The 25644-nt window shown below is 43.1% G+C and overlaps 1 protein-coding gene across 1 annotated transcript in view; it reads right to left on the bottom strand.

The window, feature by feature from the left end:
* The window catches only part of pum1 (pumilio RNA-binding family member 1), a 30695-nt gene extending 6746 nt beyond the window's left edge, over window positions 1–23949 (bottom strand). The window contains exons 1-15 of the mRNA XM_004074186.5: window positions 23729–23949; window positions 19830–20002; window positions 9678–9800; window positions 9332–9400; window positions 8725–8830; window positions 8297–8490; window positions 7846–8027; window positions 7491–7755; window positions 7307–7400; window positions 5533–5631; window positions 5297–5439; window positions 5011–5149; window positions 4792–4926; window positions 4242–4541; window positions 3898–4140 (exon numbers count right to left, since the gene is read on the bottom strand). Of these exons, the coding sequence (XP_004074234.1) occupies window positions 3898–4140; window positions 4242–4541; window positions 4792–4926; window positions 5011–5149; window positions 5297–5439; window positions 5533–5631; window positions 7307–7400; window positions 7491–7755; window positions 7846–8027; window positions 8297–8490; window positions 8725–8830; window positions 9332–9400; window positions 9678–9800; window positions 19830–19991 (2254 nt within the window). The 5' untranslated portion in view covers window positions 19992–20002; window positions 23729–23949. The remainder of the gene's footprint in view (window positions 1–3897; window positions 4141–4241; window positions 4542–4791; window positions 4927–5010; window positions 5150–5296; window positions 5440–5532; window positions 5632–7306; window positions 7401–7490; window positions 7756–7845; window positions 8028–8296; window positions 8491–8724; window positions 8831–9331; window positions 9401–9677; window positions 9801–19829; window positions 20003–23728) is intronic.
* Window positions 23950–25644: the final 1695 nt, after the last annotated feature.

Genomic DNA, 25644 nt, shown 5'->3' with positions numbered 1-25644 from the left:
TACGTTTTTGACCTTGGATAACTGTTTGCTATAATTTTATCCAGCTCTCAGCTGCAAAATTAGCATTATTTTTGCTACAATTCACTCAGTCACTGATATATATTAGTTAGGTTTAAAAATAACCATTAATCCATCTTCACTAACAAGATGCCATTTTAGTTTGTGAGTTTTCAGGATTTTTTATTTTATTTTTCAAGGAAAAAACAACTTCCAATAGAACAATTCATATCAATATTCCACTTTGTCCTGTTGAAGACTGCCATGCCAACTTTCTGGTACACAAATCTGGGATTCTGTGACGATTCCCTGTTTATTTGAATGAAGTATGCGAAGAAAGTCAGTGACTGCAATAGAAAAATGGGGTTACCATAAGTGGGTCAGATGCATTCAGGGTCACCGATCAGCTGTTTGGACAAATGACTGTTGTGCGAGCATTTATTCACGGCGTTCGTAACATTTGTCTGGTTTAACTACAATCAGCTGCCAGACTAACTTCACAGATGCAGAACAATTCACTAAAGCCTGAAAAGGCTCTTGATGAAAACACTCAGATTTAGTTTGTCAATCAGTTCAAACTCCTAAAGTTAAAGCAGAGCTGTGAAGAGATTTCCATCAAAACGTTGATTCAGGGCAAACTAATGTCCAAAAAGAAAGGAGAGCAACGCTTTCCCTTTACCACAGCGTTTGTGTGCACATGGCATCGGTGAGCAGTTGGTTTTTGTTGCCAGCTGAAACACATTTTGGAAACCATCTCTTTAATGTCAGGCTGCAAAACATGATGATGCATTTTGTCCTCCATCTCTGCTTCAACAATGGCTTTTCTGTGTTTTTCATAACATTTTACTTTCAGTGATGAAAGTCAGGCTAGGAAAAAATCCCTGAACTTTTCTTTGAGCGATATGGCGGGCACAGAGCGAAATTTTGGAAAAATACGTGGTCTTAGATGCATTCTGGTGCATTCTGGCAGCTAGTTATTCACTTCTTTATCAAGAAACTAAGACTAATTGGAGCATCATGATTTGTCATTCAAACCCCTAGTTTGACTCTCCATTAAGGACTTGCTGGTCCTAAAAAAGAATTTGGAAAATTGCTCAAAGTAACACAATCCTACAATCTACGCTTTTCCTTAAAGCTGCAAAACATACAATTGCTAAAATATAGTAACATCAAAGCCCCAAATGGCAAAAAGAACACCAGTAACTATGATATTCTATGAAAATACCTCAGTTATTTATACATTATTTCTGCTTTAGAAATGACTGATGTACAACATCCACTTGCACTGTTTTCTCAAACTATAATTACATCAAAATATGGGATCTGCTTTAAACTATAATTCTATAACATAATACATCAATTCTTTAACACCAATACTAAGTAATCTGGGAAATATCAAAACAAACATACAAACTAAACAAAACATTGTAAACATTATTTTTTAAGGGAGTGCGGGTCCAAACCATCAAATACTTATAATTAATGTTAACTATACTGAACTAAATCATGGTAATTAGGAAATACAAATAAATTAGAGAAATGTATTCAAAATAAAAACTGAAACTCAAAACTAAAATTGAAATTATTTCAAAATGTGGTTTTGAGATTATTTTACACAAAAAAGTATTTGACCTACACTACCTTAAAAATCTTTTTTTTCCAGCCAAGACCACTTCAATTTGATTTTTATCGTCTTCTCACAACTGAGGTCGTGACCACGCTCAATAATGACGATGCCTGCCATTATTTTAACACAAATTTGATCGCAAACTCTTCAGATGTGTTTGTGAAAGTTTAGCGTGGGTCCGCCAGTTTTGGTCTCTAGGGAAGCGAGTCACGCTGACCACGTGGTGCAGACAGAGCCAATCAGACCCGTCGACGCATCCGAAAGCAACTAAAACGTCCCGTCATTGGTCAATTAGGCCGGGAAGACGAGAGATGGCCACGACCATAGAGGAAGCGATCTGCGGAGAAATATAGAAAATAAAGCTAAAATTAGCTGATTTCAGACCATTTTCTAATCCGGAAAGCGATTTGTCCGTAGAGATCAGGTCTTTATTTCCCGGAAAGTACGTTCGGTTTGCTCAAAAACCCGGATTTCCGGGAATTCCCGGAAGACTTTCATCACTGTACTTTATGCAAGTTTCAAAATGAAACAGATTGCAGATTGTGGGCGGGGCTTAAACATATATCGCTCCAAACATTAAAAGAAAACTAAAACCTGTCGGTGTGAAACAAGGTGATCATCAGCAGACTATTGGTAAATAGAACGTAATTCCTTCTAATATGGACATCTTGTGCAGAGCTGGGAGTCATTCTGAAAGTCTTGACAACAGTTTTTTAAAAACTTCATACTCCACCGATTCAAGAAATATTTTACAAGATATATTGTCTCAAATTTTATTTCATTTTTTCCACAGTTATCTCTTTTTACAAAGAAATAAGCACAATGCAGCACAACATAACAGTACACACAGTTTGAAGGAGGTTTAAGCAAAACCAAATGATCAGATTATTGGGAGATTTACTCACGGATGGGCCGATATAATCTTTTTCAGCCGATAACGGATATTTCATTAGCAACTGTGGCCGATATTTGGAGATACAGATACTTCGGTAACTACAGGAACACAAAGTTTAGATTTCCTTTTTGTTTCTTTATTAGAAATGCATAACTTTTATTTCACTGGACAATCACAGTAAAAGAAAAGTTTACTGTCATTTGAACAAAAACGCAGCCAACATTTCAACCTTTTTTTTTTAACACCCGTTAATGTTTACAACAGGATACATAAAATTGATTTGTGCTAAAGAGCAGTTTTTTCCAGCTCCCCACAGAGGGGCCACATCACAGGCCGGACACTTCAGTGTCCTCTTGATTCTGTCCACCTGAAGGCAGCGTTGGAGTCCTTATTAGCATATGTGACAATGGGCACCATGAGGCTGGGTGACATCACTTCATTTTCCATCCTCATACCATCAGAGATATTTTCTATCATCTTGATATGTATCGTCACACCACCCAGCCTCCCCTTGAGCACAGGACTGTGATCAGTCCTTCTGGTCTGCACCATCTCCACCATGACGTCTTTGTGTCACAGCTGCAGCTGCTTAGCTCTGACATTTGAAACCATCTCAGTGTTCACTTCAAACACTCAAAATCTCTCTAATAGCTCTGCTCATACACCTTTTTTACTGGTACCTCTCCAACCTTGCTCGCCCCACACAACCTGTCTTGAATTTGCACCAGCAACATTAAATATATGGTTTGGGTGATTCCACACTTTCTACTAGTAATTGCTGTTGGCACTCCTGAAACAAATGTCCATTTGGTTTAAGGGCGTTTGGCAGAACAAAAACAAAGTTAAACCACATCTGGTAAAAAGCTTGAAGGAGGGGGGGGGGGGGGGGGGGGGTTTAAGTCATCTAATTCAATGAACAACTAACTTGGGTCTGGAAATCCTTCAGCTGTGTCTGATAAGCTTTTAAATGTGTTTTCTGTCTTGAAATTTGCTACAAACATGTTGAGACACTAATTCTAACTTTGGTACGTGAGTGAAATCATGTACAAACATCAAAACAGACATTTATTACCCATCATTCTAGCTTAAACCGAGGGTGTGGGTGAATGAGGAAAACCTGGAATACAAACACTAAAATTGTCTGGAAACATTGCAGCTAAAGTCTTCTTTACTTTCTATCTAGGAGCATTTGACTTAAAGTCATACCGACAGAGCTAAACCTTATTCTGCAGAAGCCTTTGCAGGTTTAAGAACGCCACACAGAAAGCGGCCTTACTCTAAAAGACTGCTTTTTTAATTTAACACTAAAACATTTACATTTGTGTTTTTCAACGCACCAATGCAGCAAAACCTGCAATTAAGTACCAAAGACACTCACCAAGGTTGAGGTTGGATGAGGAGCTGTGATTGGACAGGGAGGGTGGAGGTGTCAGGGAGTGGGACGGCCCCTGGTTGGGTAGAGGCATCCCCACGGGACCAGGGGACGGACTGAAGCCCAGAGTGCCATTGTAGAAACCTCCATGGCCAATAGGTGTAAGACTGGAGGGTGTGCGCTTGTACAGCTCACTGTTTCCTGTCAACGAGTCCCGTCTGGAACCACCGCCACCACTCGAGTTGGCCACTAGAGGGAGACAAAGAAGTGACAGGTTGATGTCTCAAAGGAACAGTGCAAAGTTAACAATATTCAAAAGATAACCCATGTTTAGAAGTATGTGTTGTTACCTGCAGTCCCAAAGCCTCCCAGAGTGGCCCCAAGAGATGCCCCAAGCGAGGATGAGGCAGGCTGGCTGAATCCCAGCGAGGCGGAGCCTGGGCCAGGCTGAGCGGAACCTTGTGAGAAAAGCGAAGAGCTCTGGGAGGAGGAACTAAGGGATGAAGAGCCATAGAAAGAGCTCCCTCCTAGAGCACCACCGGGGCCGCCCTGCTGCTGAGGCTGCTGGGACGTCATGGCACGGAACGGGCCGTTAGCACCTCCTCCCAAGCCGCCGTTGGCACCACCTGCTGAAGCTGCTGCTGCAGCAACTGGAGGAGTGAAAGGACTAAATGATTTGCCAGCACACTGCAGAGGAGCGCGAGAGCTTCAAACAAAAACAGGTGGATCAGAGTCTGTGCTGATTTCAGAGACATTTTAACTCTGAAAAACATTAAATTAAGTCTTGATGTTCTAACTGAATACTCGGGATGAGAAGTAAAGTCTGAAAACATTCTTAAACAGTGCAACACAGCCACTGTCACCTTCCCCTAGCTAGGGATGAGCAGCTGGTGGTTTTACCTGCTTGAGCTGCAGAAGGAGAGATGATGACAGAGGCCGGAGCCATGAGGCGCACAGGTCCACTCCTGGCTCCAGTGTTGACCACCAAGGCCCCTGTTTGATCATAGTAAGCTGCAGGCGCCAAGACTGGGTAACCTAAGACAACAGAAGTAATCTCAAGCTGAAATCTGTGTCCAGGTTTTCAAATAAAAAAAAAAGGTGAAATGATTGGCGTCTGACCAGGGACTCCTGCAGCTAACCCCTGTCCAAAGGCAAGAGCCGAGTTCACTGCTGCTGCCGCAACCAGCTGGTCATTCTGCTGCCCCTGCTGCCCCTGATTGGGAGTCAGGGGTCGCTGGTTTCCTCCGGCTCGCATCACCTGTACAAAGCAGAGAGAAACTATGAGTAGGAGATGTGAAGTGAAGACGTTTAAATCTGCTTGAAACTGATCCAACAGGAGCACATGATGATGAAGAGAAGCAGGTAAGGTGAACCTTTCCTGCAAAGAGCTTCCTGGCAGACTGACCTGCTGCTGGTTCTGCTGGCCTTGACCTGCTGCTTGCTGATTGGCTGAATTGTTGGCTGCAGCCGCCTGCTGCTGGAAAAGGTTAGCTGGATAGACCCCCCAGGGAGTCACACCATAGTACTGAGGGGGCATAACTGCTGGGCCTGAAAGCACATGAGTACACTCATATAAACATCTACCATTCTTAAGACTGATGGGATGAAATATTTCACAGTGTGGACTCAAACGCGACTCACCAAGTGTAGCTGCTGCCGCCAGTCCTGCAGCGTAGGGGTCCGTCCCTGGTGGGGCAGCACTGATGATGTAAGGATTGGGCACAAAAGCTGGAGCCAGGCCTGGGATGAGCGTGAAGAGAAAATGAACATTACATCACGTGCTGGGACCATTCTGGAAAGGATAATCCAATTACGCTCAGCTGCTCCAAAAGAGCATTGCCTTACGGAAGCAGACAATAACCAGATGTGATCTAAAATGAGAGCATGATCACTAAATAAAACACACTTCAGTTTATTTTAGGGCTCAACCACTGAAAAACCTTCAGATACGTAAGCTGCAGTGGAGTTAAAACCCAGTAGATTTTATGGTTTTTAAGGTATTCTTTCAAGTATTTTGTATTATTAATTATATTACAATTAATGTCTAATGAATACATACTAGGAAACCGGGTTGCACAAGGAAAAAAAAAACCTGACATTTTCTGTATCAAACCATGAAGAAAAAAAAGTTACAATCCTTTGCTAAAATATTTTGCATTCAACTTTATTGAAAACACAAACAAGCAAACTGTTCTGAATTGAAATAAAGCAAAATCAGCAAGTTCAAAAACATGTTTAACTGAAGTGCACTAAATAAATCATGTGAAAGGACATAGTATGTGTAAGGGTTAATTATTACTTTATTATCACTTTTTAACGCACGCCGCACAAGCAACCTCGCGTCAGACGGTTCAAGGCTTCCACCGCGTGCGTTAAGTGATAATGCACACTTCGAAGGCCATTAACCCGCTTATACCATGGTCACTTACAAAGGAAATTAACAGTAACCAATTTTTAGTCCTTAATTTTTGTTTTTTTCCAATCTGGATCGCTTTTCTCAAAAAAAGCAGACTATTTGTTACGTGGTGTGGCGCGACACAAAACAAATGGTTCGCGCCTTCCGCACCACTGCTGCAGTCAAGACTTGCTGATATAAAGTGATATATATATGCTGATCATTCCAATGGGTTGAATAAAGCGTCAGTTCAGAGAGAAAGTTCACCTCTTACCGCTTGTTTTTGTCAAAAAGATGAAGCAAAATGTTCTTTTAAAGAACCCGGCGCAGTGATACAAAACATTTAAGCTAGGTGACCGGAACTTCTTTTTTCAGTGCGGTTATCCTATGGTATATCACTTTTTAACGCACAACCAGCAGCCAATCAGAATCAAGTATTCACCCGGACAATGGCATAAATAGGTTTTAAAATGCTGTATAAAGCATTTACCCTCGTGAGTAAATATAGTACTAGTATTACACTAGTAACTAGTAATAATATAATAAATGTGCATTCAAAAGTTGTAAACATGTCTTTGAATTTAAGGTAGGTGAATCAGTGACAGGTGCTGGGAGGTGTTAGCATGGAGAAGAATTTAGTAAAAGAAATCCGATTGGGTGGATTTGAGTGACACTCCGTCTTCACCCTGAGTTATGAGTCACTCTCAAAAGATAAAAACTACAACCAAGTTCAAACAAGTTCAGAAGTGGTTCCATTTTCCTGATTTACGTTCAAAGAATCATAAAGCTAATCTAACTGCACTTTTGGCTTCAGTTCTCCAAAAGACTGGCTCACTTTTTAATTGAAATTGCCAAATTGTGCTCATTCTGTCAAATCATGAGCTACAACATTTCAATACTGAAGTGAAAAGGAACCAAACGAAGTAAGAAACCACAAAACATAGCGAAGAAGATAAAAGAAAAGAAAAGTTTGTTGTTTAGGCCTCTTATCTTCTTGTATTTTCCCAAGCACACGCTTACCAATGTGAGGCTGCTGTGCAGCTGCCAGTGCGTACTGCTGTTGCTGGGCTGCTGTTAGTTGCTGCACGGCCAGGGCATTGTTTCTCTGGAACAGCTGCAGGAAAAAGTACATCACAATTTAAGTTCAGCTGAGCTAAGCTATTTGGAGAATCAACGAGGAAATGACTCCATTTTCAGCCCTTACCTGCTGCTGGTTAGTGTAATCAAACAGACCCACAGTGGGCGCAGAGTCCATGGGCATCTGGGAGTTGTAGTCAAACTGAAGAGGCTCCATCACTGACTCCATGGGGTCCATGGTAACGCCACCTTGTTCCACACTAGAGAAGTCTTCAGGAGGTTTGTGACCTCCACCACTCCCCAGGGGTGTTAAGCCCTCGGCCCCGACCCCCCCAGGACCTCCCAGCAGATCCCCCTCGGGGCCCGGTGCAGACATGTTGCCTGGGGGACGACTGGAAGAACATGGGAGATTTTCATTTCCCACCTGACAGGCGACAGAGACGCACGCTGCTCTGGTGAGGCGCGTCGGACGGCGTTCTTACCCGAACTCCTTTACATCGACGTCCAGGCCGTTCTGTACCGGCAGCCCGTTGGGGTTTATGACATCACTGATGACGTCACTAATCACATCAGCTTCACCTTCTGTTAACTCTTTCAGTTTCTCTCCTTCAAACGACTTTGGCTTCTCCCTCTTCTCCTCCTCCACCTCTCCGTCCCTCTGCCCCTGTGTCACAGAGAAAACAAAAACACCACTTCAGAGGAAGCAGAACTGCAGCAGCGTTTCCGCCAGTGACAGATGATGAACACACAGAGCAAGGAGGAAAACCAGCAGGCTGAAGAGACACTGAGACAACAGTCATCCTTGCCTGGCTGACGGTACAAACAGAGAGTCCCCCTATCTGATGGATTGTTTTATAAGTAAGAACAAGCCACAATAGAAAGCTGGACGAAGAATCCAGATTAAAGAAGTGAGGGGACAAATATGCAACTTACGTATGGTCCTTTTCTAAGGCAGGAGTCCAGTTTGTCAGCAGGCGAGGAGGACAGAACATACTCCACCATGCTAACTCCCAGCCCTCCACTTTCAGACCGCGGTGACATTACAGAGCCCACCCCCACTTCACCACCTCCATGGAAACCCTGCCCAGGTCGACGGGACACCATGATTGGCTGAGACACCGAATGATCTGTCACAGCAGGAGCAAATATTAACATTGATGAATAAAAAACTCGTACAAATACTCAGCTAACTGATCGTTATTCCATGCAAGAAAATATACATCAGCCTACACTTCAGTAAATCTAACTATTGTATTTGACACTAAAGATTTCCCGACAGCTTGTGTTTATATGATAGTGATTATAAGCTTCACAATATCCCTGTATCTATACTGAATATCCATGTTTTTTATGCTACATACCTGAGGCCCCCCATGCACTGTCCCTCCACTGATCCAAGAAAATCCCTTTTGGTCCATCTTTCCCAGAGTCATCCGTCTCCCAGAACTTCTTTCCTGTTAGAAGTTGCTACAAAGGCACAGAAAAAAACAGGGTTAAAAACATAGTAAACTCCCAAAGTGAGTTCAAATGCGTACACAAATCTAAGAAACAGCATGGTAGAAAACTTTGAAGACAAATAGAGGTTTGTAAAAAGGGCTAAAAATTCATAAAACCCAGATCAAATCAAGAAAAAAAGACAAATCAATATTTAAGTCTAAATTAAGCATTAACAACAAACTGAAGTATTTGATTCATCCTAAATATTTTAAAGCTTCATTTGTATTAGAACAAACCCAAATAAACACAATCATGTAAAATTATTTTCCCCCTGAAACCTTAATGGTAATCAAGTATCAATGGCAACCCAAAAAAAAAAAGAATCCAAATAAACTAAAGCTGTGATATTTCAAATGTGGATAATGAACCGTCTAAGTCAGATAGATTGATTGAATTGGAGTATTTGTATAAGTAATATTGTCGAGACTTATCCTTGTTCGTGAGGCCGAGCACAAACTGTCATGAGCTTACCTCTCCCATAGCACGACCTTCCAAAGCCAGAGCCTGGAAGTCATGGTTCAGCTCATCCATGGACCGCACCTGCATACACAAAGTTTCCTGCATCTTAAAAGTGCCACTGACTTTCAACCACAAACTAAAAATGATTAAGCTAAGATAATATTCATTGAATGTATAAAGATTAGCCTGAAAAAGCTGCAATGATTTAAATAGTTTTTCCAAACTTTTTTTAAAGCATCAAAATCGTCATTGTTTATCAGAAATACCAGTTTCTTCTAATTTGTTTTTTTAATCAGTACTTGACAGTTTTTTTTCATGTATTGTTTAACAAGTTCAAGCAGTATGAATCCATGCATACCTGACTATCGTGGATGTTGTCTCCAGTGGGCCAGCGGTGTTTTCCAGGCTGCTCGCCGTGTTGACGCTGGAAGAAATAGTCTACCATAGCGTCATCTTGGGAGCGACCGGCACCCGCTACACCCTAATGGGGAACACAAACAAGCACGCTTACACACCTCTAAAGCTTCTGAATGAACTAACAGCAGTGCAGAGACATTTCAAAGCAGAACAGTAAATTATTCTTAACATTTTTTCTGAAAAATGTTTTTAAAAAGGTATGTGAAAGCAGTAACATTGAATTTTGCAAAAACTTCCACCTGCTAATTTTGTCCTTTGCTGTTTCGGATTAGAAAAAAAATTATAAACATTCAAATAAAAAATGTAAATAACAAAATATTTGTTAAAAGCTGGAACAAGAAGATATGTCCTTTTTTCCTAAAAAATATTCACCCGTATTACATTTTTGACTGAATTTGACCTTCACTTACATTTAGCAGTCTATAGTTTGCACTAAATGAAAAAGCTCATTGCATTACAGAGTTGTTACAAACCAGAACAGATTTTAGGCTAAAGTGTGTATAGCTTTTAATCTGGGTTTGCTGGTCTTAACAGGAAACCAATAACTATAGCATCCATCCATCTATCAATCAATCATTCAGTCTACTCCAGGGGCCGTGTCGTCAAATCAAAGATGCCCAGACTTTCCTCTCCCTAGGGGAGGGGTGGGCAATTATTTTGACTCGTGGGCCACATACGGTTCTAAAATTGGATAGAAGGGCCGGACCAGGAACAGATGTGTGAAGTGAGAAAGAAATAACTTGGAATCTGGATGAAAACATTTGAATTGAAAATTATATTTTTAAACAGAGCATTTTAGATTTTTTAGGTGAAAACTTTTTTTCTCATTTTAGAGTCAATGGCTTGATGTACCTCGTGTAAAACTTAGAGAAATGCTGCATTCATGTGGTGTTTGAATGATGGGAAGAATGAAAAACAACAAATCTTCCAACACCACATGGATGCTAGAGCGGGGTCCCCAAACCTTTTCTTGTGAGGGCCACAATAACTCCTTTCCTCTAAACTTCTTTGATCTTTCTTTTATTGTATAGCCCTTAAATCGCTCTGAATTAGTTAAACCAGGAAAGATGAACTGCGACATAGAAAAGGGATGACTGTCTTCTGTTCTATTTCACAGGACTTTTAGAGGGTTTCAGGTTGGAGCACAGACTGCAGAAGGGTGGAATAAAATGTCACGTTCTATGCGGGTCTTGATCATGTAGCCAGATAAAAATAAAAAAAAACGGGTCTCTGATAGGGTTGTGCCGATGGACAATACCATCGTCCATCGTGATGGGTGACTGACATCCCGATGGAGAGACACCATCGTGATGCCACGCCCCCGCCACGCTGCGAGTAGACACCTTAAGCCGCGGTTACATGTACAAAATATCTTGATCTGATCAATGGTCGTATTAGAATCCAACTGTGTATATGGTCCCAGAAAAATGTTTTCAGAATATAACAAAACGTTCACATTGGTCACACTTTCGGTCGGTGTAAATCATTCGCACATGTGCAGTAGGGTTTGAAAAACCGGAATGACTGAGGATATGACTTCCGCCGAGCGGCTATATACATTGACATGTGAGCTCTGTAATATACGAGACGATCTTCTAAACGTGCTTTTAATAATGTTACGATTATTACGAAGCACCTGTTCGCCTGTTTTAATTTTAATCCGTGTGGTCAGCGCTTTTTCTGTTGAAGAGCGGAGCCAGAAAGAAGCCACAATTAGCAGTATGCTAACACGGGCTAACAACATTAGCTTTGGGTGGTGCTGTAATCTGCATCCTGGCTGCACGTAAACATGTGGGAATAACATCAGCCTTTATTTTGTCGGGACGCGACTCGAAAAACACAAATCCACGTGATTGTTTGAACGTTTTCTAAGGACTGAGCGACATTTCTGCTTTGAAGCTCACACCGCCGCTGTGTGTGTGTGCTGACGACCTCAGCTGTGCTCAGACACACACTTTTAGACCCGGTTCTGAGTTTGGTAGCTCGTTCCCCTAGAGCTGCGGGACGGATCGCAGTCTTAAATCTCCCACACATACCGCTCATGTAACAAAGCACCCCCGTTCCCCTCAAACACAAAGCTGTAAATTCGCGGTCCGCCAGCCACTTGACTGATTAAGTGCGGGAGCGGACCACTTCTTTTCTATTTTGTTTGTTACTATTTTTTTGTTAAAGTCACTTCCCTCAGTTTATACTGGATCATCGCGGATGAGTCATTATTTGGTAAATAAAATAAATAAAGTAATAAAGTAAAATAACAAATAGCAATTATATAAGAATTAAATTAAAAATAGCCCCCCCCCCTGCCCCCCGGACGATATCATCGTCCATCCCGGTGGTTGACAGCAGACATCGTCAACGGCCAATTTAAGGGACATCGCCCAACCCTAGTCTCTGATATTGTTAAGTGGGCCGGACCAAACATGGAGGCAGGCCTGATCCAGCCCGCGGGCTACAGTTTGCCCACCCCCTTCCCTGGGGGAATCCCGAGGCACCCCCCAAGACAGAGCTCGGAGTAGTGTCCTGGGTCTTTCACCAGGGTCTCAGCTCAGTGCAACATGCCCCAATTACCATCCCAGCGAGGCATATAGGAGGCATCCAGACCAGATGCCGAACCACCTCAGTTGGCTTCTCTTGATATGGAGGAGCAGTGGTTCTACTCCGAGCTCTCTCCAGGGTGACCAAGCTTTTGACCTTAAGAGAGCACCCAGCTATGGAGGAAGTTCATTTCGTCTGCATGTATTTGGGACTTCGTTTTTCTGTCGTTGCCTGGAGCTCGTGACCACATGTGAGATTGGAACAAACAATTAAATTGAGAGCTTTACTTCCTTATTCAGCTCCAGGTACAAGTAAAAGTACAAATGACCACATGACAGTGGATGCAGCACCAATCAGCATGTTGAGCTTGTGTTCTGATCTTCCCTCATTTGTGAACAAGACCTAAATAAATACCTAAATTCCTCAGCCAGGAGCTCTCCACCCACCCAGAGAGGACAAACTATCGGTTGAGAACAATGCCCTCAGAGTTGGCAGTGCTGACCATTATCCTGGTCGCTTCACACTCAGCCACAGACTGCCCCATTGCATACTGGAGGTCCTAGCTTGAGGATGTTAGATCTTGATCTCCTCAAGCCAGGAGGTCCTGGTTTGAGGAAAACAGGGTGGACTTTAGACCTGCACAATATACCGCAAATTTATCGTTATCGCAACATCAAGCTGTGCAATATGCATACCGCAAAAGACGGCAAAAATCGCAATAAATGATTACCTTAAGTTTGCTAAAACAAACTCATGGCAGCTTGAAATATTGAACAATTGAAATAAAACCCTTTATGCATTTAACCAATCGGAAGGACCCGTTTACGTTGTTGATCAATCAGATGAGCCCTTTTATGTTTGATGTTTGCCTCCTACGTCGACAAGAGTCATTTGGAGTAGAATTTTTAAACTGTTGCAGTGAAATGGAAATTATGTTTTTGGTTGTTTTGCTATTTGTTTATATACCGCAAATTATATCGTTAACGCAATATTAATCACCAATATCGCATATCGCGAGTTTTCCTCATATCGTGCAGCCCTAGTGGACTTCCTCCAACCTTGGTCCCTGCCACCGTGGAGCTCCTCAACTATAACTGCGACTTCAGCTCGGATGATGGACAGCCCCACCCTGGAGTCCCCAGCTTCTGATTCCCTTGTGCAGGCATGTCCAACTCTGATCGAGTGAACACACATGATCCAGGTGACCAGTAATTACTAGGGATGTAATGGTACACATAGTTGGACCAAACCGTTTTAGTACGGCAATTTCGGTTCAAATCATACACTGACCAAAAATATAAACGCAACACTTTTGTTATTGCTCCCCTTTTTTATGGTATGAACTCAAAGATGTGAAACATTTTCCACATACACAAAATAACCAGTTCTCTGAAATATTGTTCACAAATCTGTCTAAATCTGTGATAGTGAGCACTTCTCCTTTGCCAAGACAATCCATCCCACCTCACAGGTGTGCCATATCAAGATGCTGATTAGACAGCATGATTATTGCACAGGTGTGCCTTAGACTGGCCACAAGAAAAGGCCACTCTGAAATTTTCTGTTGTATCACACAGCACAATGCCACAGATGTCGCAAGTTTTGAGGGAGCGTGCAATTGGCATGCTGATAGCAGGAATGTCCACCAGAGCTGTTGCTAGGGAATTGAATTTCCATTTCTCCACCATAAGCCGTCTCCAAAGGCGTTTCCGAGAATTTGGCAGCACATCTAACCGGCCTCACAACCGCAGACCACGTGTAACCACACCAGCCCAAGACCTCCACATCCAGTGTGTCCCTAAGACTGTCAGAAACCGTCTTAGGGAAGCTCATCTGCATGCTCGTCGTCCTCATCGAGGTCTCGACCTCACTCCAGTTCATCGTCGTAACCGACTTGAGTGGGCAAATGCTCACATGCGATGGCGTCTGGCACGTTGGAGAGGTGTTCTCTTCACGAATGAATCCCGGTTTACACTGTTCAGGGCAGATGGCAGACAGCGTGTGTGGCGTCGTGTGGGTGAGCGGTTTTCTGATGTCAATGTTGTGGATCGAGTAGCCCATGGTGGTGGTGGGGTTATTTTATGGACGAAGAACACAGGTGCATTTCATTGATGGCATTTTGAATGCACAGAGATACCGTGACGAGATCCTGGGGCCCATTGTTGTGCCGTATATCCAACAACATCACCTCATGTTGCAGCATGATAATGCACGGCCCCATGTTGCAAGGATCTGTACACAATTCTTGGAAGCTGAAAACATCCCAGTTCTTGCATGGCCAGCATACTCGCCGGACAAGTCACCCATTGAGCATGTTTGGGATGCTCTGGATCGGCGTATACGACAGCGTGTTCCAGTTCCTGCCAATGACCAGCAACTTCGCACAGCCATTGAAAAAGAGTGGACCAACATTCCACAGGCCACAATAGACAACCTGATCAACTATGTGAAGGAGATGTGTCGCACTTCATGAGCCAAATGGTGGTCACACCAGATACTGACTGGTTGTCTGAGTCCCCTGACCCCCTCCATAAAACTAAACTGAAGATTTCAGAGTGGCCTTTTCTTGTGGCCAGTCTAAGGCACACCTGTGCAATAATCATGCTGTCTAATCAGCATCTTGATATGGCACACCTGTGAGGTGGGATGGATTGTCTTGGCAAAGGAGAAGTGCTCTCTATCACAGATTTAGACAGATTTGTGAACAATATTTCAGAAAAATGGTTATTTTGTGTATGTGGAGAATGTTTCACATCTTTGAGTTCATACCATAAAAAATGGGAGCAATAACAAAAGTGTTGCGTTTATATTTGTTTGAAGTCAGTGTATTTGTACCATTTCGGTTTTGTTTACCCCCCCCCCTCCCCCCAGTATTAACTTTGCGCAGAGGCGGAACTAATGTTAACTGAGAGTTTCCGCCAAGACGCTCAATGTCTGAGCTAGTGCGCATTTAGGAAGGGGGGGGAGCAGAGCATGGCAGCGCGCAGCGCAAGAGTATGTGTGTGAGCGCATGTTCAGAGTGTGCTGCTCATTTTGCCGGAACAGTAATAAAAACGGTTTCCTCTGAAAAGAACGGAGACTGGTTCTTTTATTAACGCGCTCTGGAGGCGCTGAGGGTCCAAACGGGAAAGTGAACCCCGAAGGAAGAGGATCTCCCCTGCGTTTTCAAACCATGGTCAGAAACGTCATTGCAGGAGGTCCAACAGCTATTAGGTGACGGAGGTGACAGTGAGCATGTCAACTGTGTCATGAGGACGCAAGGCCAGAGCTGGAGGAAACACCCCCACCCCACACACACACAAACACACGTATTCTTTTTTTTTTTTTTTTTTTTTTACCTTGTCCTGTCCAACAGCTGGGCAAACAGATGAGAGCTGAGGGCCTCTTGTGTTGGACATATTTTACTTTAACAAGAGGGGTTATTAATCTTCAGACAAACCAAAGGTATGTCTGAATAAACCCCTTTTGTAATTGAGGCCAAACTTTATTAATTTCAAACATGTTTGAAGATCTTTGGTGTTGGACCGGACGGAAAAGGAAAGAGGGGAAGAAGAGAGAGGGACGTTAGAGAGAGGGGGGGAAGGAGGGTAATAGTAGGAGGGGAAGGGGGGTAAGACCATGAAGCAGCATAAAGCAACAAGTTTACTGGTTGTTAATCACCATGGTAAGGCTCAAATGCAGTGCAAAAAGGGCGGAGCCTGTCCACACACACACCCAAGTGTCAAACACACCTGCTAGCTGCAAAAATGTCCATCTGTCGACATGTACACAAAACAGATAGTGCTCACACGCATACTTATGCCTTAAAACCAACTAGTGTGAAACATTTCAGTCATTCAGTCACGCAAACCGCCAGTGCAAAGGTGAGCTAACACCCGTGCTCAGGTGAGTGCTCATGTTCTTCTAAAATGGATGGTGGAATGTGTAAAGAAGGAGGGAGAGCGCCCAGCCATCCCCACCCCAAGACCCCCACCGCAGCAGCAGCGGCAGCCAGAATCCCCCCCACGCCACACGGAAACCGGCAGGAAACAACCGCCGCCCGGGCGACCAAGCCCGCCACCCAGGCCAGGGCCAGCAGGACCGCCGCAAGGCCCCCAGAGCCAGAGAGCAGGGAGGCACGGAGGGAAAGAGAGGGCCGCCCCAGCCCAACCAGGAGAACAGCCCCCCCGCCGCGCCGGGAGAACCCAACGCAGGGCCCCACCGGAGAGGGACGCCCACAGCCCCAGACGAGCACCCTACCACCACCCAGGAGTTCTGGGCATCTCCCCGCCCCAACCCCAGGTACGAGCCAGGACCCCCCAAGGGAGACCCGCTCCGCACTCCAGGCAGCCATCCGCCCGGCCCACGGTTGGTCCAGGGAGGAGCAAGGCAGGGGCCCGCCGCACCCGCCCAGGAGGGGGGAACCCCGGGGAAAAAAGAGGGCCCTCAAGGGGTGTTGTAAATATGGCCCAACCAGGCTCGGCCACAGTTGGAAATTTGGCGGGGCCCAGCGCTCAGGAGCAAGGACCAGAACCCACCCCCCAGGGACACCAACACCCCCCGGCTCAGATGTAATGTGAACCCCCCCACCGCGCGGAGAGAGCACCGCCGGGCCCAGGAAGCCGGCACCCCGGGGACACGGCCGCCGTTGCAAAGGGGCACGTACCCCCCACCAGGGAAGAGGCAGGGGACAGATGGTCCTAGGTCCCACCTTCCTTGCAAAATGTGTGTGCGTGTATAAGAGGGTGTGTGTGTGCATGTGTGTGTGTTTATGTTGGGATGTATATATTGAGGGGGGAGGGGTGTGTGTACTAAGGGGGGTGCAGTTAAAATTGGCGGGTAGGGCATTAAGGGGACATCTCCTGATTTCTCACAGTGATGTCCCCTCACCCCCCCCACCAAGGGGCCCTAAATGTCTAAGGTGCGGTTAAAATTGGCGGGTAGGGTGCCAGGAGGACATCTGCTGCTTGCTGGCAGTGATGTCCAAGCACCCCCCCTACCAAGGGCCCTACATGTCTAAGGTGCAAATAAAACCGAAAGAGGGGGGGCCCACTCCATACGGCAACCATAGGAGGGGGGGCCACTGCCTAGTAACCCCCCCCCCCCAAGGCTCATCGCAGGCTAAGCCCCCCACCCCCTCACCCTATTATGATGTTATATGAGGAAGGGGGTAAGTTGGGAACGGAGACTGGTTCTTTTATTAACGCGCTCTGGAGGCGCTGAGGGTCCAAACGGGAAAGTGAACCCCGAAGGAAGAGGATCTCCCCTGCGTTTTCAAACCATGGTCAGAAACCTCATTGCAGGAGGTTCAACAGCTATTAGGTGACGGAGGTGACAGTGAGCATGTCAACTGTGTCATGAGGACGCAAGGCCAGAGCTGGAGGAAACACCCCCACCCCACACACACACACAAACACACGTATTCTTACGCTCTCCTGTGTCGGAACACTTTGGATTTGTTTGGATGAAGATGATGGATGTTGAGGAGATCCTTAGAGTATTCCTTTCACCATTAGAAAATAACCCTAGTTGAAGTCGACAGTTTCCCACCTGCACCAAAAATTATGCCTGCAGAAAACTGCTTCCTCCTAGACAATTTGTCAGAATCTCTTCATAGTTCATCTCCAAGACCCCAACAAACTTCTCCCAGAATTAAGTTTTTGCCTCCAAAACTATCCAAGCAATAGCTCGCTTGGACTGCCAGTAGCATTCAGGCACTTCGGGAGTTCCAAAACCCAATTAAGCTCGGTAGGTCTTCTTCAGCTTCACGGCATTTCTTATCTCTGATGTCCTCCACTAGTTTCAGGAAAATGCCCCCGCAAATATCTCTAAAAACCTTAAAACCATAGTCCTGAACCCTGGCAGTGAATCCAACTCACTACCAGGTAGGGATTGGTGAACAGCTCTGCCCATCTTTTTTACCAAAGTATCCAAGACACACAGCTGAAGATCGACTAAGGCTAAAGTCAAATCATTGGCCAAGAATTTCCTGGAGCCACATCCACACATGGACACCCTTAAGTATGAACATGGCGTTTATTCTTAACAAAATGTGATGAGCTCAGAAATTTAACAACAGAACACCATCAGATAAGGGTGGGCATTCCTCCCAATCGCACACTTCCAGGTGTCACTTTCATTGCCCACATGGGCAAAAATACAATGGAGTCTCCCATTTGAACACTACTCGTAGAGACACAAAGAAATCTGTGCAATTTGAATTGCTGGTTGCTTGCCGAGCTGGGGGCTTATGAGTAAGCCCCCACCCGCCCACCTCTCACCCTGAGCAACAATCATAGCCCTCAAGCATAATTTTAAACACATCCCAATGCCCAAGTTAATGATCAAAATGAAGGTTTAAATGGTCATGTACGTTCGATTGTAATAAATGGCCATAAATTCACTTTGTTACAGAACCACGCGATTCTACTTTTCTTTTTTAAGTCTATAAGTGGATCTTCTCTCCAGTGGTGAATCACAACTTTAGTGATGTGGCTGATGTCTTAGCCACATGGCAACTTGGTGCTACAACAACAACAACAGAAACAGCCATGTTGCAATGGTTAACAAGAAAGCCTGGAAGCTGACAAAGCCAAACTATTCAGTAAAATCTGCCTTAAGTTTGTAGCAACTAAGAAAAGCTGCACAACAAATCAATTTAAGAACTGTGAGCAGTCCCACAGCCAGCAATTTCTTCCTGCCACATTTCTTAGGGCACAAATGAACAATATCTGAAAGAAATTTGCAAATGTTGCAACACACTAAAGATAATGTGGTTATTCATACAGTGGGTTTACGCATGTGTACAAAATATTTGACCCTCTTTAGACAAGTATTTTTCAAAAGTAGCCCTGCCGCGGGTGTATATTGATGCAATCTTATTTTTATAAAACCAAAATCTGTACTTCTAAAGACTATTCAGGTAGAATTTTTGAAATATTAGTTGTACGTTCTTTTAAACATGAAGGGATTTATTTTTTGGGTCTTTTCTTAGTTCCAACATTATGGAATTTAGAACATTTTCTAGAGAATATGACTGTCATGTTGTCGAGTTGTAAAAATGTTAAAGATAAAACAAAAACACACAGCCAAATACCACTGACAATGTATAAACCTACATAGAAACATTTTTTACTTTGCTAAATAACCACAGAGTGCAAAAAGGTTTGTAGTTTTTGCATAGTGCATTCACTTCACACTTAAAAAGCTCAAAGACAACAATTAAAAACGATAAAGAATGATTCCTGCAGCTTTATAGTATTATATTTTTAAAGCACATTTTAAACAGATAAAAAAACTTTAACAATTTGTTTAAATCATGAGAACTTCCTAATTAAAATCTAAATTTGCCCCAAAGCTTAGAGTATATCAGAGAATATAGAGAGAAACTCATTGTCCATGATGGAGAGTATCAGAAAATCTGAAATCCCTCAATGTCGTTTTCACACAAGAAGCTCGTGACAAAAAAACAAACTAATGTAGCAACAATTATCAACCACCCTCTGCTCAAGAACACACGCATGTATAACAACCTCCAACCAACAGCTAACAAAATGATGTCAGGTGGACCAGGCATTACCTGCTGGCTGGGGGGTGTGGCCTGGGGGGTCTGTCCAGTTGGGGGGGCATGTCCTCCGCTGCTCAGCACCACAGGCATGCTGGGAGATGTACTTCTATGGTGGGGGCTGAATGAATCCTGCCAGAGCACTGCTTTCCTCTTAAACACACACACACTGCTCATTCCACCACGGCCTGTGAGGAAAACGACACACACACACAGAAGGTAACAAAACAAAGGATAAGATATGGTTGTTTTAATGTGCTGCACATGACATTCAGCACACATAAAGGTTAATGCAAAAGAACCAACAGTCAGTGTCAACAACCTGATCAAATGTAATCAGCTTTTTCTCTTTTTGGAAAACCTTTCAACCCAGACTATGTGGTGGATTCAGCATCAGATTGTGTCACTCGTATATTGTGCATGAGTCCCACACATTTGGGTCCATGTGTTCCAACAAGGAATTTCCAAGTCTTTGTAATTTGCAGAGCAAACATCAGAAAATTACAGAGCCAATTCCCCAAAATATGCTGCAAACAAGAAACAGCTCTCCTCCCACCCACCCAATCCCATCAAAGGTCTAAATGGAAAGAAATGAATTCTCAGGGAAAACCCTCATTTTAGTTGAAAAAAGAACTTCTTAACTTTTTCATAACACGGGGCTTCTCTCTTAAGCTATGTCCACACTCTTGAGTTCTACTTTAACCATTTACAGGACAGTTTCAACCCCCAAAAACAGCTGGAAAATCCCCTTTTGCTAGAGTTGCAATTTCAGAGGGGAAAAAAATAATAACAAACAGGTTATGCTCACATTAACTTTCTTTGAGATCACAATGTCCCTCCATAATTTTGATAAGCTAAACCAAGAGATCATACGTTTGGAGGAAGACAGTAACTCAGCGGATTTCTGGAAAACCGAAAGCATCAATAATACTGAGTGTTAAATACTGTGACCCACTGTTTATTTCCTTCAGCTGTAGTGTAATCTAGTTTTATTTTGAATTCTGCAGCTAGTGGTGTACTTTCTAATAGCCTTTTTCTTTGCCTAAGTACTGATTCAATGTCAGACAATATTTTCTCTGATCAGCCTGTATAAGTCTGAAATTGGTGTTGTCAATCCTTAGCAGTCCCTAATCCATAAAATTCTTTAAAGTGGCCCACAGATTGTATTGTTTACATCACAAATACGATCTTCTTCAAACTGGATTCACGATTTGAATGAACAAATACTCAGAAATGCAACGTTAAGCTCAATTTTCTTTAGGACTATTTTAACAGACAACACCCAAGTTAGAAGGCTAATGTTAGTGCTAAATTAGCCACATCTATAAGTCCTCTTTTTGTTGAGTTTCTTTAATGCTCGTCCTCTACTGTACGCACGCAGGTACGCCTTTGCTGCTCAGGTGGTAGCCTGCTACTTTCTCCTCTGTAGACTCCTACTCTAAAAACGTTTGAGGGTTTCTGTAAAAGTCTGGAGTTTTAAGATACTTGAGGTCAAATATGACATATATTCAGAATTGAAATTTGGGTAAACTTAAGAAGTGAGATCCAAATATGTCAAAGCTAATACACATAGTGTAAAGATTCAACCAAACTTTTTAACAGAAAGATACAAGTGTTTTCTTATGGAACTGATGAGGTTTGGCACCTTTTATCTCCTTCTAGAACAACTTAATGAAAAGATTAAGTGGAAGAGCCTGCTGACTTAAAACTCGGCATTTGCCCGAGGGGCAGAACTGTGTCCAAACCTTGTAAAAAGAAGGATAGGATCTTAAGCCGACACCTTGGAACACTGAAATGCCAGAAAGGTTCTTTTGGGTGTATTTTACAAGCAGCGCAGTTAAGGCGATTGCTTGCCCTTTGCCCCATCTGTTTAGGTGTGTAGAAACAAGCAACTTGACCCCCAAAGTGATTTAATCCATTTAGAATGGCCAAGTCTAAATTATTCATTTATAAGGAAACAAAGAAATGACATAAAAGCTGTTGTATCCACACTTAATCATCATATAATAGGCTAAATGATATATTAGCCTTATAACAGTATTCCCAATGTTAATTTTGCATATGAGAAATCAGAATAAACAAATGAAATGTATTATATCTGTATAATAGTATTTAATTATATCAAAACTAGAAATTGTATTCAGCTACAATATCACAGAAATGATGTACTTTGTTCTTGACAACATTATCTTGAAGGCACGAAAAAAAAATGCAAATGTGTTTGAGTGATTAATAGATAACAATTTATCTTTTTAAGTACTGTTTTAATTTGGTAAAATTCCAAATGACATCAAACATTTAGACATCAAAGGGACCACACTGACAGTTCTAGGTGCCTCAAATGCAAAAAGAAATCGTGACATTATCTGCAATTACTATCCAAAATTTGATAGCATCAATTGCGTTTAAAGTAGGGTCATAAAAAAAATAGGAAATTTGGCAAGACTAATGTTTAAGGAGTGTAAACTGTTGCATCCATTACTCATGGTTGGTAAGATTTACAACCCAAATAGAAAGTAATAAACTATTTGTTTGAAGAAGAAAAAAAGATACTAAGCATGTGCACAGACGAGATTCCTTACTTTATTTGCAGGACCTGAAGACAACCATGTGTCCTAATTTTGCAAAGGTCAGAGGGGTGCTTGTTACTTAACATGGATAAACAGCATAGAAGAATATTTTTACAGCACAGGGGAGCCTGAGGAAATTAGGAATGGTGTTTAGGGGGGGGGGGACATGACTGTAATAGTTTGTGTTCCAGACTCTTTATCCAGCAAGCTCTAATCTCTGTTAACTTGATCAGGTTCCTATTTACTGTCCCCAAAGGCCAGCAGGAAATGATACGCAGCTCTTTTGCCACAGACAGAGCCATCTACAGTAATTACCTTTGTGAGAGACGGTGTGACACTTTGAATCTTCAAACACATGCAGTTGGCTTGCACCGTGATGCCAAACAAACGCCACAACAGAACAGACACACAACCAGACAGGCAGGAGTGACGACCAGAAAAGATGGAGGAACAACACGCCAGGACCCACAAGCGTAAACCCGTCCTGTTTTAAGTAATTCCCTAGGACCAAAACCTTGGGTCTCCACAGCTATGCTCCTGCTCGAATGTTAGCCAGAAACACCCGGAAATCCACCACTGCACCGCATTTTTCCACCCCTCATGATAGACGACAAGCGCACACGGCTCAGTGTGCTAAGAGTTGAAGTTAGCACCCGGAAACAGGCACTTGTCCCGAGGTCCAGCGGGGTAAATCATTCAAAACCCGGGATCAAACCACCGCATACGGGGCAGACAGGGGTGTGACAGACAATACAAGCGGGCAACCTGCAGCTAACGTGAGATAACGCAGAGTCTCTCACAGCAACAACTGCTGGGGACAATCTTCAAAGATAATGTTGACACGTTGAACGGCGAATGATCGACGACAAAATACAATTTAAACCATGTTACTGTTTTCATGTAACAGCTAACAGTCTGAGACCTGTTACGACGGCTTTACAGTCTCTACCAACAATAACACGGCCTCCGCTCCACCAGTCACAAGCTCGAACCGACAGCCAAACAAGGGATTGACTGGAGGCTTAAACGGTGTTTTAACCTCCCCGGAAAATGTTCGTTTTGTCTTTAATGTTCACCGGGAGGTCTCCACCTGTTCTCCCAAACCCGCAGCTTGACCGGTCCCCGTGACGCGGATGCTAACAAAGGCCCGAGAGCTGTCTGGAGCGGAAGACCGACACAACGAGAGGAAGGAGGCAGGCAGCTGAAAGGGAGGCAGCCGCTTCAGCGTCTCCTAACTCTCCACATTTACTCGCACTCAGAGCCCCTGGGGGCGACAATTTAAACACCGAGGGGCAAATAACTGATAGATCACTCAATCGCGTCCCGACAGACGTTAATACTCACCGGCGGAGAGGGTGGATGGTCACGGATTTCGGCCCCAGCTTGTCTGTGACACCCCAGGCTTTCACTCCGACAACATGGCGGCTCAACGGAGGAGCAGGCAGCAGCGCTGCATGACGGGAAGGGATGAGAGGGAGCGTACGGTTCATTGCGCCATCCAGGGGGAGGGAGGGAGGGGGGGGGGTCACGCAGGACTGTGGGGGTGTTCATTCAAGATGGGTCTCTTTGTTAACCGTATGTGCAGTCTGTTTAAGCGACCCGGTGTACTTGTTATAGTTACGCTTTGACCTCATGCGCATAAATGTCAATGAAGGATAAGAGATTTTGCGCCATAAAGCTTTATGTATATGAATGGAGCACAGACATGGTGGAGTGTCCAAAATAATTTAGACATCCAAGATGAGTCTTTGAGAAGTTTAACTTAGAATGATATATAATTATCAATTTTTTCCACCCCCAATAAAAGGTAATCCAACTTATTACCAAAAAAAAAAAGTGCACCTGCCAATTAAGGGCTAGCTACAATTTAAACATCAAACTGTACGGGACAGCAGCTGTAAAAATGTCTCTGTTCTGAAAGAAGAAGTAACAGGATTATTATTATTATTATTATTATTAATAATATATTTTTATTTAAAAATAGTCAAGTTTTTTGTGGCAAAGGTGTAAATGTTCAACAAATGAGAGTGCATAAAAGAAGACAATAACCAGTTACAAATCAGGGGCCATCCATGTCACATATGATATTTTAGATATTTATAGCAGTTTTCCTTTCCATGAAGTCTACAAATGAAAAAAAAGCAGTTCTTTATAAAAGGTTAAAATAAAAAGTTTGGTTTTAAGGAATCAACATCTGTGTATGTAAAATTTACCCAGTACACTGTAAGTACAACATTCAAAAAAATTCTCATCATTTTGCCTTAAGAAATGTGGTGGAGAAATAATTCAGGGGGAAAAATGTAGCTGTTTTTCCTAAAATAAGTGCATTTGATCTCTGAGTGATGAAAATTACCTGATAATTACAGTTTTATTTGTCGATACCGATCCTGGGCTGGTCTTATCTGGCATCTGGTGTGGGGTGGCTTCACCTCAAAAGAGCCTTAATCAATTTCAAGTTGTCACTGTGTGTCCCAAAAATATTGAACGTGTTGCTATGCATAAGCAAATATACAGTTAAACCACAACTAAATAAAATCAAAAATATATGTAAAGGTACTGCATTTATTTAAAAACTGGTTAGTCTGTGAAACAGCAAATATGTGTGCTTTTCATTTGTTTTGAACGAAAAAATTCAATTATTTTGGCGTTAAAAAATTCCTATAGGCCACATTTGAAAATCCAATATTCATTGTCAAGTCATAAAATTAACCAAAAGTCCACATTTTCCTATATAAGCTGCACATTCAAAGCTTTATAAACAGTTGTGGTCTGAATTTTCCCCCCTGTGGTTGTAAGAATTGACAGATTTGACCAACCATGAACTTTGGCTGGTTTCTCTTGGGAGGGGGGGCACATCCTCCCACCGTATATTTCTAAATAACAGATTTAAGAACATGTGTAATAAATGCAACAAATCGAATATAGCGTGCATGTATATCTTAACCAACAAGAACATTGAACCTAATGGAGTTTTGATGCTGTTATATACTGACCCTGATCGACAAATTTGTACACAATGCTGCTCGGGGTCTCCACGGTAACCGGGGGACTGGTAGCCATGGCAACGCTGTGGACCAGTGCACTGCTGCTGGACGATGCGAGCTGCATCTCCGGAATATGAGTGGATAACGTAAAAAAAAAGGGGGGAGTCTTACCCCCCAATCCCACCCCAGAAATAAAATAAATAACCTTTCATTGTCCATTGTTCGAGAGGCGACCCTGAAGCTATAGAATCAGCATGTAGATGATGTAATGCCCTC

The sequence above is a fragment of the Oryzias latipes genome, chromosome 11, assembly GCF_053564925.1.
Source record: "Oryzias latipes strain Hd-rR chromosome 11, Olatipes_Hd-rR_3.1".
Taxonomy (NCBI): Eukaryota; Metazoa; Chordata; class Actinopteri; order Beloniformes; family Adrianichthyidae; genus Oryzias; species Oryzias latipes.
This window is presented reverse-complemented; position numbering and strand designations above follow the sequence as displayed.